General features: G+C 32.8%; 1 protein-coding gene and 1 long non-coding RNA gene across 7 annotated transcripts; one reads left to right on the forward strand and one right to left on the reverse strand.

Moving 5' to 3' along the window:
• Positions 1-610: 610 nt before the first annotated feature.
• LOC123194874 (transcription initiation factor TFIID subunit 5-like) lies at positions 611-6,164 on the forward strand. Of its 2 annotated transcripts, none has more exons than XM_044608358.1 (19): positions 611-834; positions 1,247-1,328; positions 1,432-1,510; positions 1,612-1,709; positions 1,783-1,839; positions 1,934-2,021; positions 2,134-2,243; positions 2,700-2,807; positions 3,007-3,158; positions 3,696-3,806; positions 3,905-3,974; positions 4,051-4,090; positions 4,289-4,453; positions 4,563-4,639; positions 4,769-4,885; positions 5,149-5,414; positions 5,508-5,603; positions 5,702-5,774; positions 5,863-6,164. In XM_044608358.1, the coding sequence occupies exons 1-19, from the start codon at positions 656-658 to the stop codon at positions 5,908-5,910; spliced, it is 2,016 nt and encodes a 671-aa protein (XP_044464293.1). In that variant the 5' UTR covers positions 611-655; the 3' UTR covers positions 5,911-6,164. The 2 variants fall into 2 exon arrangements, 1 of the variants encoding a protein (XP_044464293.1); XR_006497340.1 differs by having other exon boundaries at positions 5,508-5,607; positions 5,863-5,921.
• A 679-nt stretch (positions 6,165-6,843) lies between these two features.
• Positions 6,844-14,600, reverse strand: LOC123194875. 5 transcript variants are annotated; one of them, XR_006497344.1, is made up of 6 exons: positions 14,170-14,600; positions 13,929-14,007; positions 9,532-9,615; positions 9,381-9,427; positions 8,546-8,666; positions 6,844-7,110 (listed from the first exon to the last, which is right to left on the reverse strand). It is a non-coding gene; the product is annotated as an uncharacterized LOC123194875 (long non-coding RNA). The 5 variants fall into 5 exon arrangements; XR_006497345.1 differs by lacking the exon at positions 9,381-9,427 and having other exon boundaries at positions 8,546-8,684; XR_006497342.1 differs by lacking the exon at positions 9,381-9,427 and having other exon boundaries at positions 14,135-14,597.
• Positions 14,601-18,921: the final 4,321 nt, after the last annotated feature.

Raw genomic sequence — 18,921 nt, forward strand, 5'->3', positions numbered from 1 at the left:
ACAAAACTCGAGCTTGATTTTGTTGTTATTTGACTCAATGAATTTACGAGTTTATAACTAAACTTAAGTATAATATAAATAAACTCTTAAAAGTTAAAATTTTTACATCTCTAAAATCTTATTTTTTGATTTTAAATATTAAATAATTAATAAATATATAATTTACGATATTAAACTATAATTTATTAAATTTAACTTGAGCTCAGAACAAACAACTTACCAACTTGAAAAGCTTGGGCTTTTGCTTTCTCTAAATGCAATCTAATCTAAGACAAGCAAAACATCGGTTGACTTGATTGCAACCTTTTTTAAAGTACCTCTCAAACTTAGTGCCTTTGGATAAGCACGATCTGGTTGGACCAAATCTGGGCACAATTTATCAAGCTCAAACATGAGCCGAAAACTTTCCAATTCTAATCTAGCCTCTACCCTATTTAAGTCAGTATCAAGCATTTGGATTAGTGTAATCTTGTTGGACCAGATTTGGGCCCAATCTGGTATCAAGCCCAATCTTAGTTCCCGATTTGTTTTACTAATTTAATGGGCCGAATTGGAGGCCCAACAAACGTTGAGCTTTAGAAATTATTTTGATTCTGTTAAATTATTTACAGGCAAGGTTGGAGAGAGTAGCAGAGGCAGAAGCTTCGACGAGAGCATGGACGACTCGCGATTGACGGACTTCGTGACGACGTTCCTGAAAAAGAAAGGCTTCAACGAGGCCGAAACTGCTTTTAGAGCTGAACTTCAGCGGAAAAACAACAACGGCGCCAACAATAATTCCATCGACGTACTTAACGACCCCGAACTCTCCAAGTTTTTCCGCTCCTTCTCCGAGTACTTCTTTGCTCTGTCTCTCTTAAATTTCCTCTATTATTTCTTATGCGTTCTTCGAGCTTCGAAATTTATTAGCGTTTTAGGTTTACCTTCGTTTAATTCGCTTAGGTAATCTAAGCCTTCAATGCTAGGTTTTAATAATGCACTTTGAAACAAAATGCTGCTGGAAATTCATAAAAGTTTTAAATTATTATGAAGTTAGGAACGTTAGTTGAGGTAGATAGTTAATATAGATCAAATTAGCTCTTGTTTGAATTTCAGGACCTTGATTTGTGAAATTTGAATAGGCTGTGAAAGGTTCATGAAAGATAGTCACTATGTCTTGCCATCTTGAGTGATTTTTTTTTTTTAATGAATGGTTGACGTACATGGCATGTTTCTTTGTTATGTGATGAATGTTTATGCTTTTTAGATCAGACGATGGTCCTGCAAGATACCAGGATGAATATAGCAAACTGAGGTCCTGGACTTATAGCTCCCTGGATCTGTACAAGGTGATCAGTTATTTTTGTGGCTTTGTAGTAATTTATGGTAGGGTCCTTGGTATAAGTTTCCTTTGTAGTATGAGTTGACTTAACTTGTCTTTCAATTTCTCAGCATGAGTTGCTTCATGTGCTCTATCCAGTGTTTATCCACTGTTTCATGGATCTGGTGGCTAAAAAGCATATCCAAGAGGGTAAAATTTTAAACTCCTTCTTCAAGTCCTTTCCCTAATTGTGCTGATTGCATTTCTATTTGTGTGTATACTTATTTATGCAATTGTGTTGATGTTCCCAGCCAGAACCTTTTTCAATAGCTTTCGTGAGGACCACGAAATGCTGCACTTACGAGACCTTCAGAAGTTGGAGGGGGTTCTTACTCCCTCTCATCTAGAGGTTAGTTGCTGCCCTACATTAAGTAAGATTAAACTACTAATAAAAAATTTCTGACCATGATGCTTTTAATCAGGAGATGGAATTTGCTCATTCACTAAGGAATAGCAAAGTCAACATTAAGATATGTCAGGTAATATTTTGGTTGACATCTGTTGAAAAGTAAAGAGATGTGTTCGTTGAATTTTGCAAATAGCTGATAAACTTTTTGTCTATCATTTGGACAGTACTCCTACGAGCTCCTACTGCAGTATCTACACAAGACACAATGCACCAAAATGCTTGGGATTATCAATGAACGTATAAACTTTGAAGGTACAATTTTTTTGCATTGAAGTTTGATTGCATTAATTTAGTTTATATTTTGGTTTGTGATAAGATTTTGTGTACCTTCTGGGTGATGCTTTTATTTGCTGGTTGGGAATAGTTTCTCCGGGACGGCCTAGCTCAATTTCCGATGATGCTGAGATAGTTACACTTATTGGAAGCAACCAGGATGCAGCAAATAAAATAAATCAAAAGGAAGTACATTGGGGGGTGAGTTGGTTGGGCAAGTGTAGGATTTTATATGGATTGACCTCCTCTTTGATTTTTTTTCCCTGTAATATTAATTTCAATGACTATATACTTCTTCAGGAAGTTGCAAGATTATCTCTTTACTTCTACGACATTTTGTTATAATTTCTGAAGTAGTTTTTTCTGTTAAACTAATGGTTGTCTGATTATTTTGTTTCTTCTTAAAATGCCGGAAATTGGTATATGAATATTTAGAATAAAATTTACCACATCCTCAAATTCGTCTCACTTGTTAAGCGCACATCCAAAATTGAGAGTTCTCTAGTACGTTATGACTTGATTCTTAACTTAAAATTGTGCTATCAGTCTATTCATTATGTATCAAACATTTTTACAATTGTTAGCTGCTATTATGGCCAATTTGCTTTCTATCTGATTTTTTTTTTTTCACTTTGTGCCTTCATATGTTTATTACAGTTGCTTGAAGATTCTTTAGAAAACCGCTTGGAGAAATCAGGTGGTTTACTACCAGATTCTGAAAAAGCTGAAGGAGAAAACAAAGAGGGGGAGGTAGATGAGAACAAGGTACACATATTCCTCAATGCCTGTAACTTGTCAATATCTGTGTCTTTCCTGTGGAAACCATGTGAGAACTGGCATAATTGAAATGCTTATGCTATGTCTATAGCTTTAAAATTCTTAGTTATTGTGTGTAAATGTTTTCAATTAGTATAAATGTTCTCTTTTTCTGAACAACTTCTCTCGCTATATGTCTCTTGTTCAGAAAAGATCAGTAGAAGGTGGAAAGCAAGGCACTTCAATGAAAAAGTCGAAGAAGGACAAAACTATCAGTGCAACTGCAAAAACATCTCGTCCTGAGGCTAACACTGTGCCAGCAGTCCCCCGAGTGAAATCGGAGCTTGCTTTGCCCATAATGTATTTTCAAAGATCCTTTATTTAATTTTTCCTCTACAGATGTTTGACTTGGGTTCAAGCTGAAATTATTTTTCAACTCAGGACTTGATAATATTTTAATTTATTAGGGATTGTCAAACATTGAAAATGTGTTGTAAGAGTAAGACTTTGAAAAAAAAAGAAAACAAAAATATAAATACAATGGCAATATTATACAGAAATGGATTCGTAAAGCACGATTTGCATTCAATGGATTTCCTCTTCCACGCATAGATGGAATTACAAAATATAATTAAGTACCACTGTTTCTAATGATTTTCCTGTTTCAAATTTGTATACCTCCAAAGTTGCACTTAGTTTAAATAAAAATGTAAGTTTAAGCTTTTCTCAAAACCAAACATCAGTTGTAGCTATATTTGGTGTAAAACTATTATGCTTATTTCCACTTAAATTGATTAAAAATAGTTTCATATAGTTATTATCTTCTTTGATCAGTGTTACTAGGGTTACTGCTAGATATGCTTCATTACTTCTATTGATTATCTTTGATAACTGCAGGCCAACCGAGGTGGAACAATCTTTTCTTGAAGACTTGAGAAACCGTGTACAGTTGAGCAGTGTTGCATTGCCATCAGTCTGCTTATATACATTTATCAACACACATAACAGGTAATGTCTAATAAAGTTCTAGTGGTTCAATTGTCAACTTTGTTTGGGTATTCATGGTTTTAGTTGTGCAAGCTGACTTATTATTTAATATCTTCCAGTTTAAATTGCGCATCAATATCCCATGATGGATCCTTGGTTGCTGCTGGATTCTCGGACTCATCATTGAAGGTTGTATATTATCTAATTTTCACAATTCACATCTTGTGGCTTGATTGGTTGCTGATTTTGAACTTTGGCTCTACAGGTTTGGGATATGGCAAAGCTTGGGCAACAAACTGGAAGTTGTAAGTTTGTAAAAATAGCATTCACTTATGATTAATTTTTTCCTTTGCTTGCCAGAAGTTATATCTTGTCAGATATTATTGCCCTCCCCTCTTTTTGGATATGATAGTAAATAGGTTAACATGCCTGTTAGTGAGTTTGTTTCATATTCAGATATTTAGATGATGAGAGATTTTGCTGTTAAACAGTGTTGGTGTCAGCTGTTTTGCAGGGTGAAAATGATACTACAGGAAAGGAAGATACTTTGGGGGCAAATGGTAGCAAAAGATCTTATACATTATTTCAGGGTCATTCAGGGCCAGTATATTCTGCCAGTTTTAGTCCTCTTGGGGATTATATTCTTTCCTGCTCAGCAGATGCTACAAGTATGCTCTTCTAGGCTATTATATGACTGCTAAAATCTGTTGTTTTTACCTTTTGCTCTTTTCTATGCAAAACAAAATAATAATAAAATTGACATCTCTGTGCATGCAGTTCGATTATGGAGCACAAAACTAAATGCAAATCTTGTTTGCTACAAGGGTCATAACTATCCTGTTTGGGATGTTCAGGTATACATTGAATTTGCAGTAGTTATTAAATATTTTCAAAAAATAGCATAATAGTGTGAAATTATTTGATTTGTTAGACATTTTTTTTTATATATACTAAATGTTATTTATTGCTATCTCTTGGTGTAGTTTTCCCCATTAGGACATTATTTTGCTAGCTGTTCCCATGATCGAACAGCAAGGATTTGGTCTATGGATAGAATACAGCCATTACGAATAGCGGCAGGGCACCTGTCTGATGTTGATGTGAGCAGTTTTTGTTCTTTCCCTCTTCTCTCTCATTGACTGAACAGGCCTTCTGATTAAATTATTCTTTGATGGTAATGTAGGCTTGATTTTGCCTGCTATCAGTTCTTTAATTGATCTGGTGTACCTTTAAATGGCATCCTTCTTATTAAATTCTTATGGGAGCTGTTGTTCTCTGCAAGAAGTCAGCAAAATTCGTTTTGGTTAATTAGACCATTTTTTGTGCTATATATCATTATTGATGGTTCAGTTGCTTGCTTCAGTGCGTCCGATGGCATGCCAACTCCAACTATATTGCAACTGGTTCTAGTGACAAAACAGTTCGATTGTGGGACATTGTGAGTGGGGACTGTGTCCGGATTTTCATTGGTCATAGAAGTATGATTCTGTCATTGGCAATGTCACCCGATGGACGTTATATGGCATCCGGCGATGAAGATGGTGCTATTATGATGTGGGATCTTGCAAGTGGTCGATGTGTCACACCACTTATAGGTCACACGTCATGTGTGTGGTCACTTGCATTCAGGTTTTCTTTGCTACTCAGAGAATGTCTTGAACATTTCAAAAAGGAATCAACTGGTTTATTATTTTTAACATGAATCTATACTTTACATGCCAGTTGCGAAGGTACGCTTCTAGCTTCTGGATCTGCTGATAGCACCGTAAAATTATGGGATGTCACTACAAGCACAAAGGTGCTGAGGACAGAAGAAAAGTAAGTTTATCTCAAAAAAAAAAAAAAAAAGCTAGTCTGAGCATAATTTACACTTCTTTGGAATTACTTCTTCATGTGTTTTACATTACTCTCTGTAGAAGTGGAAATCCCAACAGACTGAGATCCTTGAAGACTCTGCCAACCAAGTCGACACCCGTCTATACCGTGCAGGTATTGCTAGATTTCTTTTATCCTTTCTATTTTCTTCTCCATAAGGCTTAAAATGATCATGAACTATTGAATGTTTCTCTCCCAACAGTTTTCTCGACGGAATCTACTGTTTGCTGCTGGTGTCTTCTCAAAATAATGAAGTTTGTAGAATACCCTTCACATGAAACATATAGTAGAATGCTTGTGCATTGGTGCAGTTTCAGTGGTAGAATCATAATCTCTTACCCTTTTCGCCCGGTAACTTGCGCCATTTGTAACCCGTAAAATTTTGTATAACTCTTACTCTATTACTTAGTTTTTTATGATGTGTAATATGATAGATAAGACAGTTAAGACTACTTGTTGCTTACATTGAAATACAATTTTACAAAAATTGCTGAATTAACAAGAGAGAGTTTGAGTTTGGTATGAATCTAAAACAATTAATTTGAGATGAGTTTTAACTTGTTTGAATAGCTAACAAAAAGATTGATCGAATGTGAAAGAAACAAGCAAGTCTGACAGGAAATGAAAAGAAAATGAAGCGATTGAGTTGACTGGTCCAAAATACCTGCTTTTTCGTAGGACAATATTATAAAGGATCCAAAAACCAAAAGAGTCAAATCCACAGCACCGGAGAGGACAGTGACATTAGCTATGATAAAAAGAGTGACGGTACCAAGAATGGATATGGTACAACCTAATAGTCTTCCCGCCTTACATGGTACAGTGTCACACATGTTCATTTCATTTCTGCCATCCAAATAGTTGTACAAGTTCTACTGTTATAGTATTTGTTGAGTCGGAACAAATTTTACTTAAACTGAAATTTTAGTTTGATTCAAGTTCCAGAACTCTCTGGAACTTTTCTGTTTTGTTAGTTCTTCAAATTTTGTTGTTTTCTCCAACGTTCTTATTCATTATTCGAATTAGCACAAACTCAAACTCTTTATTTCAGGCTTGAGTTGACACTTGTTTGGGGGCAACCCTAATGTGCTTGATCAACATGCACCTTTTGAAGCACCAGCTGCAACTGCAATGGGCAAACCCCACCAGAAATTAACTGTGTACTAATATATATGAAGCAAAATTGAACACTAATGATGTTCGATTAGATATCCTGCAAACTAAAAGTTTAGCATGAAAACCAGCATCTTAATTGAAAACATAAAATTAATCAAGCATCCAACGCCCGAAAAGTTATATTTGTAATGCGAAATCATCACTAAAGAGCAACATAAAGAGGTACTTCAAAATATGACAGCAAACATATAATTTTGCCCTAGTAGTTTTTGGGGAGCAGGCATCGTCCAACCCTTTACATCTTCTAAGTTCTTGCCGAACAATTACAGATTCCCTGTAAAAATCATATTCAAAAGCATTAATAGCTAGCCAAGCCACTGCATATGATAGGATTTTCACAAATTCAAAGTTGTTGTAACTCCTGTGCTATTGGCAAAGCCAAACACTTAACATAGGTGAAAGCAATACCTACGACATGATTTCTTTATCTTACACAGAAATTGTTTGGAGAAAGCTGACAGGTAAAACACCTGGTATCATAGAAAGAAATCATTATATCTCAGCTTCTGAGGTTTTATGTAGTGGCTGATTCAAGTTACATGCGAAGTCAAGCTGAAACAATTTTAACTTGTCGAGATTGACGTCAGTGTCAGAGCTTGTCTCATCAACAATCTTCTCCTTCTTTAGCATTACTGTTCAAGTCCAACCAAACCAGAGCTAACCATTCCGAATTTGAGAGGAGTTCAAGCTGGCCCTTATTAGAGCTTAGCTTGAATGGACCCTGGTTTTGGGTTCCTTCTAGGATATAAACACTAAGAGTGTTGATTTCTTGATTGATATTTAAGAACCACAATCCAAAAAATATCCCAAATTTTTTTTCTACAGGCAATGTGCTATGTATGTGACACTTAATGATTTCATAGGATGACTCTTTGGAAGAGAATTTTGAAACTCTATTCTGGATGTGTAGTGTAGCTCATAAATGATATTAGTACTTTAAGCAATGTTTTTCTTTTTTCCAACTTCTAAGCTATTTTCATCATCTGAACTGACATTGATCAGAAGAGCTCCACTGCATGCCACAAACCAGCAGAGCTATTTATAACTGTAAATGCAGTGCAATACAAAGAAACAAAACAACACATCCATCTGCATCCGCTGTTTCATCTTAAACCTAGTTACAATTCTGCACTCGAAGGCAATAAATACAATTCTTCGTGTGCTCCAGCTCATTGGTACAGAAAAAAAAAAAGGACTGAAACACTATGCTGATCAGTTAGGTTGAGCTGAGCATAGCACTGCAATTGCCGAAATCCCATATATATATATATATATAAAAGTGGCATAAAGGTACATAACAGATCAACTAAGATTTATTAAAGGGAGAGAGGGATAAACCCTAAGGGTCTATGAATCAAGCATGCTAATTTTGAATTCAACCCTTTGGGGACCTAAGATACCATCCAAGCTGGATCACAAATGGATTCTGATGTGTTCTTGTATTGTTTGACATGATTCACTTGTTTTTTCAAACGAACATAAATCATAGCATCATCAATCAATTTATTGTCTTTAGATCAATGAGTAAATAGTGGATATTGACAGCTATAGACAAACTAACATATTATACTTTATTTGTAATTCAAAACTGGTCAATATATAATCATATAACAGTTTGTTTGTAACTGTTAATACCTAACTCACCAAAAAAAAGCAAGCCTAATAATACCTAAGTGTTTGCATGTTAAGCATAATTCTTATATCAGTACCTTAAAAATGGTGAGTTCTCCCCAAGGGACTTCTTGGTTTTCATTTGGGAAATCTTTTAAGCTCTCCCCACGCAGGAAGCTTGGTTTTCATATGAGAAATCCCCACGCACAAATATTGATTCTGCAGCCAAGGTGAGAACTAGGCTTTTAAAAGGTCAGGTTTAACCAAAGGTGGGACAAAACAATTATTCGTATAATAAAACTTCATGCACAAACAGAAACTGTAAATATCAAATCACATGATGTCACATCAATATTTATATTTATATTTATACTTTTTTATTAGCGTGTAATAGTACTTTTCATATCTCAATAGAGTCTTGTATTTGAATCAAGATAAAAGAAAATAGATAAATCCTATTAATTACCAAGAAATCCACTGACTCTTTGATTATCCAATTTCACTCAGATAAATAAAAATCCTATAGATTATTTTCCCTACTTCTCTTCAATCCCTAAATATAGAAAATTTTCATTTAATAATCCTTGTTCCCAGCATCCAAGGTTGCTGGTCTTGCAATGTGTCTCAAGATGACATATTTGAAGTACATTCAGACAAAACTTGTTATTAGATAATTAATAACTTATAAGTTATATCCTCAAATATAAATTATAAGACTTAGATCTCATAATGAAAAATATGAGTTTTTAGTATAGGGTTTATGTGGTTTTGAACTTTTCAATTTCAATCACGAGTTTTATAGTATAATTCTCTCAAGGTTCTTGTTAAAATTGTAGCAAAGAAAGAAGTGAAGGATTTGAATTATATAGAGAGTTCCTTCAGCCAGCTAAAAATTGAGAGCTCTAGCCACCTACACAAGCAAACAACAGTTACCTAGATGCAAGAACTTTGACATCATAGCAATGAGCCACATTGATATTCTGTTTTGCAATCAATGACAGAATTACAGATCAATCACAATCACCATGGATTCTGTCAACAACAACAACTATAGAATAATAGTGTTGATTTTACTGATAGTTACCGTGGAAATAAAGCCATGCCATAAAACTCTTGCAGGATGTACAATTCTCAGATTCATTTATCAGTTGTGCCATATTTATCAAACCTGAAAGTGCAGTTCAATACCAGATTAAACATTGAGGAATCATCGTATGTACTTAAAACATTCCATGATAATTCACTTTAACTTACAACTTATTTACAAAACAAAATGATGCAAGTGGTCAAAAGAATAATACTTTCATGTACAAACTGATGATTACTAATGGGCATAAACAAATCTACTTGTCATAAGTGATTTAATTATTTATTTTATATTGAAAATTACTCGATCACATAATAATATATCAATTTATTTGTATTCGTTAAAAAACATTACTGGTATTAAGAGTAAAATCTTCAAAAGATAACACATTCGACTGATAAGTTTCACAATTCTTTCTAAAAACAAAAAGTTCTTTCTATACGAACTAATGTATAGTTATATGAAACGCCAGACAAGTAAACCAGCTGATTAATGCATACAAACTTGCTCTTTCAATAAATACAACACACATAAGAAAGTGGATATTCTAAGTTGCTTTATTACACTTTGATGCTCATTCACTTGTTCTAATTAAGTCAGAATCTTCAGAATTTCAACATCACCTTCAGTGCGATGCAAAATAATCAGTCTAAAATACTTAAAAACCTTTTCTAGAGCACAAACCCGAACCATTAGGAGTAACCTGTGAATTTCTGAAGTTATGATTCTAAAACTAGAAGGAAACACACACACACACTTCACCTAAATTACAACCATCACAATAAACAAAAATATTGCCCCATTGCATCTTTTCGTTCTCTATACTCCATTAGTTTCCCCCTATTATTTACTAGTGAAATGCTTTTCAGTCTCATTCAAATGCAAGTTTTTATTTTTCTGGTCGGTGTAAACAGTACATATACCCAGCAACCAGAGCCAACCAGGTAGGTTCTGAATAGGAAACTGTCTTCATAGATTCCGGTTCCTAATCCTCCTCTTCTAGCAGAGTACCTAGACCTGCTCACCCGCACAGTCCATGAGCTGTATTTTCACACTTTCCATTGATCATGTATATGTGCTCAAGTATCTACTTCTAGCTCATCCTATATTTTTACACAACATTACATGAATTTGTTTACAAAACAAGGAAGACAATGATAAAAATTGATCAAACACTTAGAAAGCCGAATATACATATAGAAAACTTCATGGAGTCATGAATTGCCTTGAAAAGAAAATTAACTTATATGTTAATTCTTCATTAATCCTCGTCATTCAAATGCTTCATCTCTACTTCAAAATATATCTGATCACACTAATTACTTTTAAGGTTTTCATATCAACTACAAGCTCTAAATCCTTTAAAAAAACAACTAATATATATATATATATATATATATATATATATATATATATATATATATTATTTGTGATGAACTCAATAGATACATCTTACCCCTGAAAAAACCACATCCATACAATGCCTTGAAAAGAATTTGTTTACCAAACAAGGAAGACAATGATAAAAATTGTTCAAACACTAGAAAGCCGAATATACATATAGAAAAATTACTGGAGTCATGAATTGCCTTGGAAAGAACAATTAACTTACATATAAATTCTTTATTAATCGTCGTCATCCAAATACTTTATCTTTACTTTAAAATATATCTGACCACACTAATTACTTTCAAGGTTCTCATACCAACTATAAGGTTAAATTCTTTAAAAAACCAACTAATATATAATTTTTTTATTTGTGATGAACTCAATAGATACATCTCACCCCTGAAAAAACCACATTCATACAATGCCTTGAAAAGAATTTATTCACCAAACAAGGAAGATAATGATAAAAATTGATCAAACACTTAGAAAGTCGAATATACATATGAAAAAATTACTCAATAGATACATCTTACCCCTGAAAAAACCACATCCATACAATGCCTTGAAAAGAATTTGTTTACCAAACAAGGAAGACAATGATAAAAATTGTTCAAACACTAGAAAGCCGAATATACATATAAAAAAATTACTGGAGTCATGAATTGCCTTGGAAAGAACAATTAACTTACATATAAATTCTTCATTAATCGTCGTCATCCAAATACTTTATCTTTACTTTAAAATATATCTGACCACACTAATTACTTTCAAGGTTCTCATACCAACTATAAGGTCTAAATTCTTTGAAAAACCAACTAATATATAATTTTTTTTATTTGTGATGAACTCAATAGATACATCTCACCCCTGAAAAAACCACATTCATACAATGCCTTGAAAAGAATTTATTCACCAAACAAGGAAGATAATGATAAAAATTGATCAAACACTTAGAAAGTCGAATATACATATGAAAAAATTACTCAATAGATACATCTTACCCCTGAAAAAACCACATCCATACAATGCCTTGAAAAGAATTTGTTTACCAAACAAGGAAGACAATGATAAAAATTGTTCAAACACTAGAAAACCGAATATATATATAGAAAAATTACTGGAGTCATGAATTGTCTTGGAAAGAACAATTAACTTACATATAAATTCTTCATTAATCGTCGTCATCTAAATACTTTATCTTTACTTTAAAATATATCTGACCACACTAATTACTTTCAAGGTTCTTATACCAACTACAAGTTTTAAATCCTTTTAAAAAACAATTAAAATATAATTTTTTTTTTTATTTGTGATTAACTCAATACATACATCTTACCCTTGAAAAAACCACATCCCTACAATGCACGGATTGTAAACAATATATTAAGTATAAAATAATCTAAGTGGTTGACATCCTTAATCAACGCAATGCTTGATGGGGAGAAATTATTCAATGAAGCTAGTTGATGTGTTTCTATCATTAGAGCATCATGCCAAATCAATTACTAAAATATACAAGAACATAAAACCTTTTAATACAACCAATTCTTTGATGAAAATTTCATATAAGAAACTAATTAAAACCCAAAACGTAAAGGAAAAGTAAACAAATTGATGTGTATTAATGTGATTGGGTGATCTAATTGTGTACTTTATTTTTCAAAATCATTTCATCTCATTAAAATACCTTAGTTTACATAGTTAGTAAGTGTAGTATTATTTATAAGAAATAATATAAAGGGGAAAAAAAACATAGAACAAAAATCTAACAATGTAAATTCATAATATTAGAATGCCATTTAACAGTTAAACTGCATATGCTCACTGGCAATATCAAATTCAGCAAAACTTAACATATGACCAAAAACTAAATCAGTAACTTTAGAACACTACATTTATATAGAGATTTGAATCATCAGTTTTATGTATGGACAATTTCCCTTTTTTGTCTCAAGAGCAATCAAAGGCACAAATCAACATGAGAAATGGAAGACAATAAACTTATTTTCCCACATAAAATAAATACAATAACAAATGAATACTTAAATATTAACATACCGATATATTTATTACGTTATTAGATGATTTTAAATTAATGATAAAGTAAATAAATAAATCCTTAAACATATGATGAACATATCAATATTATTCCCCAGTAATATCCGTCCATCAGTATGTAGTATATAGTTGGTTTAACATATTCTAAGCAAAGAACTTACATATAATTACATACTGTTCAAGATAAAACATTACCGGATACCATTAAATGAAACATAGATTTTCTCACATTACTACATGGATAAAAAGGGGACGAATTCAGGTAGCGCAGGCACTGTCAACTGATCAGAGGAAACTATATTGATGCAGAAGCATAAACTTGTTAATTAATTGCTATACTTAAGCTTAACCTGTTAATTATATGTTAAGTGTTGTTGAACATTTACATTAGAGCCCCAGTAAAAACAAATTGCGCCGCAGTAAGTTGTGAAGAACTTGAATTCATCACTATTTGTAAATAGCGACTGGCTATGTTTTCGAGGCAATCACCAAACTGATTGACAATTCATCAATTAAAGTAAAGATTTCGCCATGGTTAACAGATTTATGGTGTTCTTTAGAGCACTCGGACACTCTGCAACAAGATATAAGAACAAGAAGAATAAAATAGGTGCAAAATTGACCCCTTCATCCCCTTTTAATTACAACACATCTACTAAAATTAAACGGTATTTTCCTATACTAAATAACTATATTTTTTGGTCGAATCATTAATACAAAATGGCCTTAGCAGTGGGATATTAGGGTTTTAGAGCCATGATTAAAAAAGCCATGTTGAGTGAGATTACAAGTGAGTAGATCCTTGCTGGATTCAGTCGAAAACAGGCTCAAATTTGTGTGTGCATCATCGCATGCGCAGGAAATAAAAAAAGGGAAACGCTTAGGAGGATAATAAAGCATGAAGAGAAGATAAAAAGAAGAGAAGAAGAAAGGAGTAAGGACCATACTAAGTAGATAACATGAATGGTTCCATGTTAAGCAGAGATATGCCTCTAAATCCGCACGGTAATCAGTAATCAGGCGTACCTTCACAGAAAAACATCATCAAAAGTCACGCTTACAAGCTGTTTAGCTTCATTAAATAAAAGAGATTATAATACTAATACATCATCTAAATTGAACGAGTAAAGACGAAAAGATATAGACAGTAGACCGGTATAGAGTTGTCATGATCAAGCTAGAGTTCACCATTTTTTTCTCCTTCATTATATAGCATAAGGTGTTTTGTCTTGTTTCTTCAACTCAAAACAGCCAGCCAGATAGTCAAGTGAAGGAGATATAGAGAGGCAAAAGAGTGATTGATTTGGAACAAAAACAGGCCTAGAACTGAACGGAAAAATATCAGATTCCGGCACTGGAATCTGACAGAAAGAGATGTGAGCACGCAAAAGCAAATGTATAGCTTATACAAGTGCCCCTGTGTGCTCACTCTCTTCTGTCAATTTCTATGTTCCAAGAAGGAAAATAAAGGCAGAAATGAGTAAAGATAATGCTTTCTATAAATAGAAAGCACCAACAACCACACAGAAAATTTTACCCTGATCACATAAATAAAGAAAAAAAACGACTTTTTACGGAAAAAATGACTCAGATCTGAGCACACAGAGAGACCCTTGAAAGGAAACATACCCAAAGCCTCCATGAACATAAAATCTAGCTCCTTTCAGTTGTGAGTCAAAGGACGATTTTGATTTTAGGGTTTTTTCAAACCAAGAACAACAAAAACAAGAGAAATTTTTGATTTAAAAAAAAAAGAAAAAAAAATCAGCCTCTTCCTCTATCGCGTTGACTACAATAGGCCATGCTGAGTATTTGTATCTTCTCTCTCTCCCATGCAGGAGGTACAGGTGTCGGTGACACGTACAAACTGTCCTCACTTTTTCTGAACAAATCGGGCAGTGTCGACGGCGACCACTTACATGCCCCTTAAACACTCTTAAAAGAGGTTAACAAATAGCATTAATGGAGTCACTTCCACTGCAACAGCTCCTTGGCTCTGTGTTTGGGATTCTTATCATGTTTATGATGAGAGATGAGGTGGGTTCAGGTTTCTTATAGAGTTTGAGCGCGTGTATTGGAACGTGGGGTTCTTTTTGGGAAGACCAATACGAAGCATTTTCGAGAAAGGGAAGAGATGAAAGAGATGGAGTGGTCACGGTACATAAAGATGATTGTTTGGCTGGAGAATTTTCTAGGGCACGTACGTGTCTCTGTCATGGCCTTAATGACCTCTGATTGATTTACAACCGTTGACTAGACTTGATTGAAGTCCATCTGCCGTCCGATTCTAATGGTAATGGTTGGGGTTAGCTAGTATGTTTGTTTGTGGTCTTCTTGGAATTTGAGTTATAGGACTGCGTCATTTGAGGAGACAACCCATCTGTATATTATCAACTCAACTGATAACCATTAGAGCCTTTCTGCATTTCTTCACCCCAAAATACAAAAGGGGAAATTTTGTCAAGTAAGGCGTGTACACTAGTCGAGTTGAGCCTACACGAAAACCCCCCCCCCCCCCCCCCCAAAAAAAAAAAGGCATGTATACTAGTAGTTGAGTTTGAAAATAAACTGGTTTCAGTTTAATTCAAATAAATAATAAAATAACTCCAGAGGGGCTTAAATTTGTCAAATTGTATTAAAAGAAAACTTGAGTTTGGTTTGGTGAGAGGTTCGAAGCTATAAGTTTGACTCATATATAAAACTTGTTAATCTGGATTGAAATCATGATTTAAGTTTTAATATTTAAAATAATGTCATTTTAACTATTATGAATACGATATTATTTTTACAATTTATCAATACGAACTTAAATCATGCCAACATTTAAGTTTGAGTCAATTTGGTTCAAATCTAACTCTAAATAAAACTCATACTATTTACTAATAATAAATATAAATACAAGAACAAATAAAATATATCTGTGATTTGATAATTTTAATTTTTAGATAAAATAATATTTAATTTTATAATAATATATTAGTATTTATATTTATATTTATAAATATATTTTTTGTACAACAAGAAACTCTTATTTAAGTCAAATCACTTCTTTCATCTCTAATCTAATTGAGTTTAAATTAATTATATCAAATAAAAAAATTTTAATTTAATAGTTAATTTTATAATCATTAGATCAAAAATTAAGAATTTAATCATAATATACTGTTAACAAATTTCAAACTTGGATCATCTTAGTTAATTAATATCTTTATGTTTGTTACTCAAATTATCTATCGTTGATATAATCATGAATCATGTCTATTATTCTAGTAGTACTTCTAGGGTTTTAATTGATGGGACCAAATTGTACTATCTTTGATTGTAAAGATAAGCTGTGGGTAAAAAGAAGATAAGTGGAAGTTAAATAGTACCAAAACAGGCAGCGCATGTTTCTGCCGCCTGGATGGAGCCTAGGGTTTTATTTTTATTTTTATTTTTTTCTTATTTTGCTTACTAGTTTTTGTAGGGCACCCTGAAATTATAGGGCAGGCAGGAAACATTTGCATTATTTCTACCAATCAAGGAACGGGAATCGACGAGAGGACACTGAGAATTAATTTTCAATGTTAGGTTATTTTTCTAAGAAAGAACACTCTGACTAATTATGACCCCACGTGCACATTAATATTTTTCAGTAATTATATATGAATCAATTTCGTCAATTATTAATAGGGTTTGAAAGTTTGTTGGAATAGATCAAAAAATATATAATTGTTAGGGAGTAGAAGAAGAGATTAGTTGTGCCAATTTTAGTTAATGTAATGGAGAGTACAACTGACAATGATCTAAAGCAGGGGTGGACAAGAGATGAGGCAAACCAAATCAGTTTGTCTTAGAAAAAATTTTAGTTCAAATTATTCTTGTGATTAATGTCTCATTAACATTGTTATATCAGAGATCATCTTATCAACAAATCGGTTTAATATTTTTTTCTTCAAATTTTTTTAACAATTAGTCATTCAAATGATTCAAACTGAATTTTGAATTAATTATTTTAAACTCGACCTAACCTTAAATTGTTTCTTGGCTTGGATTGTGTCACTAGATATCTAAAGTAGTTTTGGTTCATACAAAAACTTCTCGAGTATTCATCTAAAACGCAAAATTTTTGGTTATTCATATCTCAATTATCGTTAAAATGGTAAGAAACATTTTTGCCGGCAATAAAGTTTATTAGTGAGAATTATGTATATATACAGTAATTCATGGGAGTGAAGAATGAAATTCTATATATAAAAAATGGAAATTAGACCATCCCTGAGACTGACTAGTATTACTGTAGGAAGAAACAAAACCCAAAAAGAAAATTAAAAAATTGTTGCATTGTGTGGAACATTAGTTATGGTTGTTCCGAAAATGGGTGCCAATCGCCAATTAAATATAAATGGTAGCGGTTCTTTCTTATTCCAAGAATTGGGATCTCCTCACCAGCAACCTTATATCAAAAGTTCAATTTGTGGCAAAATTCGATGTAGCTGTTTACATTCAACCATGCCTCTATAAGAAAATTAAGACACATAAACCCTCGACAGTGTTGAAAATCTTTTACTATTATTGAACATTAGCATTTACCAAGAAATATTTTATTTTTCTACTTTTAATATTATATATAAATACTAAAATACGTCGTAATTAAAAGTTTGGTGCAAGAGATAAAACATTAGTCAGGTGTTAAACATTTATATTTCTATATCAACATACGAATTAAAAAACTTCTTGAGATCATATTAATTTCACATAGTCAAAGATGGATTCAAAGGAGGATAAGACTCAAATCAATATTCAGTTTAAATAAGTCAAACTCAAGTTAAAACTCTATTACTGCTCAAGATTAAAGGTTTATTGGTGTTACAAGGTGTGAGGGTCAAATTCATTTGCATATTCATATATACCAAAGACATCATACTAGCATTAATTTCAAATATTGGGATCTCCTTGTATATTGTTTCTTAGTATTTAGATCATTATGATAATAAAATAAATAAGATAGCTGTTTATCTCTTTTCCATTATTATGTATTGAGTATTAACCATTAAGTATTGTTTAGATGAAAGATGTCATGTAATCAAGTTGAAAAAGAAATAAATAAATGAAAAAATTAACAAGATAAAACCTTATGATATATATTGGGAATCTTTAAGATGGATATATACAAGCCAAGAACAAATCTCATTGGAAGAGAATAGAAAAGGATTTTTTTCCCATCATATTATTGTCCAAGCAACTTAATATCCATCATATATCAACTATGTAATTTATTATATAAATGACAAAGAAGTATGGAGTATAAGATCCCTCCTTTGGAAAATAGGGTTAAATTCAATTCGAGTTATTCAAGTTAAAGTTCAAGCTAAATAATTTTCAGTTTGTTAATCTCAAACTGATATCTTGCTGGTATTATTGTTTACCAATCGAGCAAGTCAAACTCGATTTTGAGTTATCCATTTTGCATTCAAACTAAGTTTAAACTTTGTTTGGATCAAATCTAATCCTACTGAGAAGGCGAAAAGAAAAGGAAAATGTAAAAACAAAACAAATTCAGAAAATTATTATCAGTTGAGTAAGGATTGGTGCATGCTTCCAATAATCAGAGACCGAAAACCAGAAGAAATAAGAATGAAATAGTATAAATAAATAATCAAACTGTACAAGATTCATCAGGATTTATGGGAAGCAGAGACCACGCTGCTGCTGAAGACTCACGTATGTAGCCCCACTCTCATCCAACTTTCCCTTTTCTCATTTAAAATACTTTTTCAGCTTCAGGTTTCATCAAACCGAAGGGGCCTCCCGATCTGCTCATCTTCATTTCATATATGCAACTACCAAGAAGGACCACTCATAATTCCAAGACGACCCTATTAAATAAACTCCCCATATTCATAGCTTGCTATCATCCTACCCTCACAACAACCTTCAATTTTCTTACTCTAAAAATAT

The sequence above is a fragment of the Mangifera indica genome, chromosome 13 (genome assembly GCF_011075055.1).
Source record: "Mangifera indica cultivar Alphonso chromosome 13, CATAS_Mindica_2.1, whole genome shotgun sequence".
Lineage (NCBI taxonomy): Eukaryota > Viridiplantae > Streptophyta > Magnoliopsida > Sapindales > Anacardiaceae > Mangifera > Mangifera indica.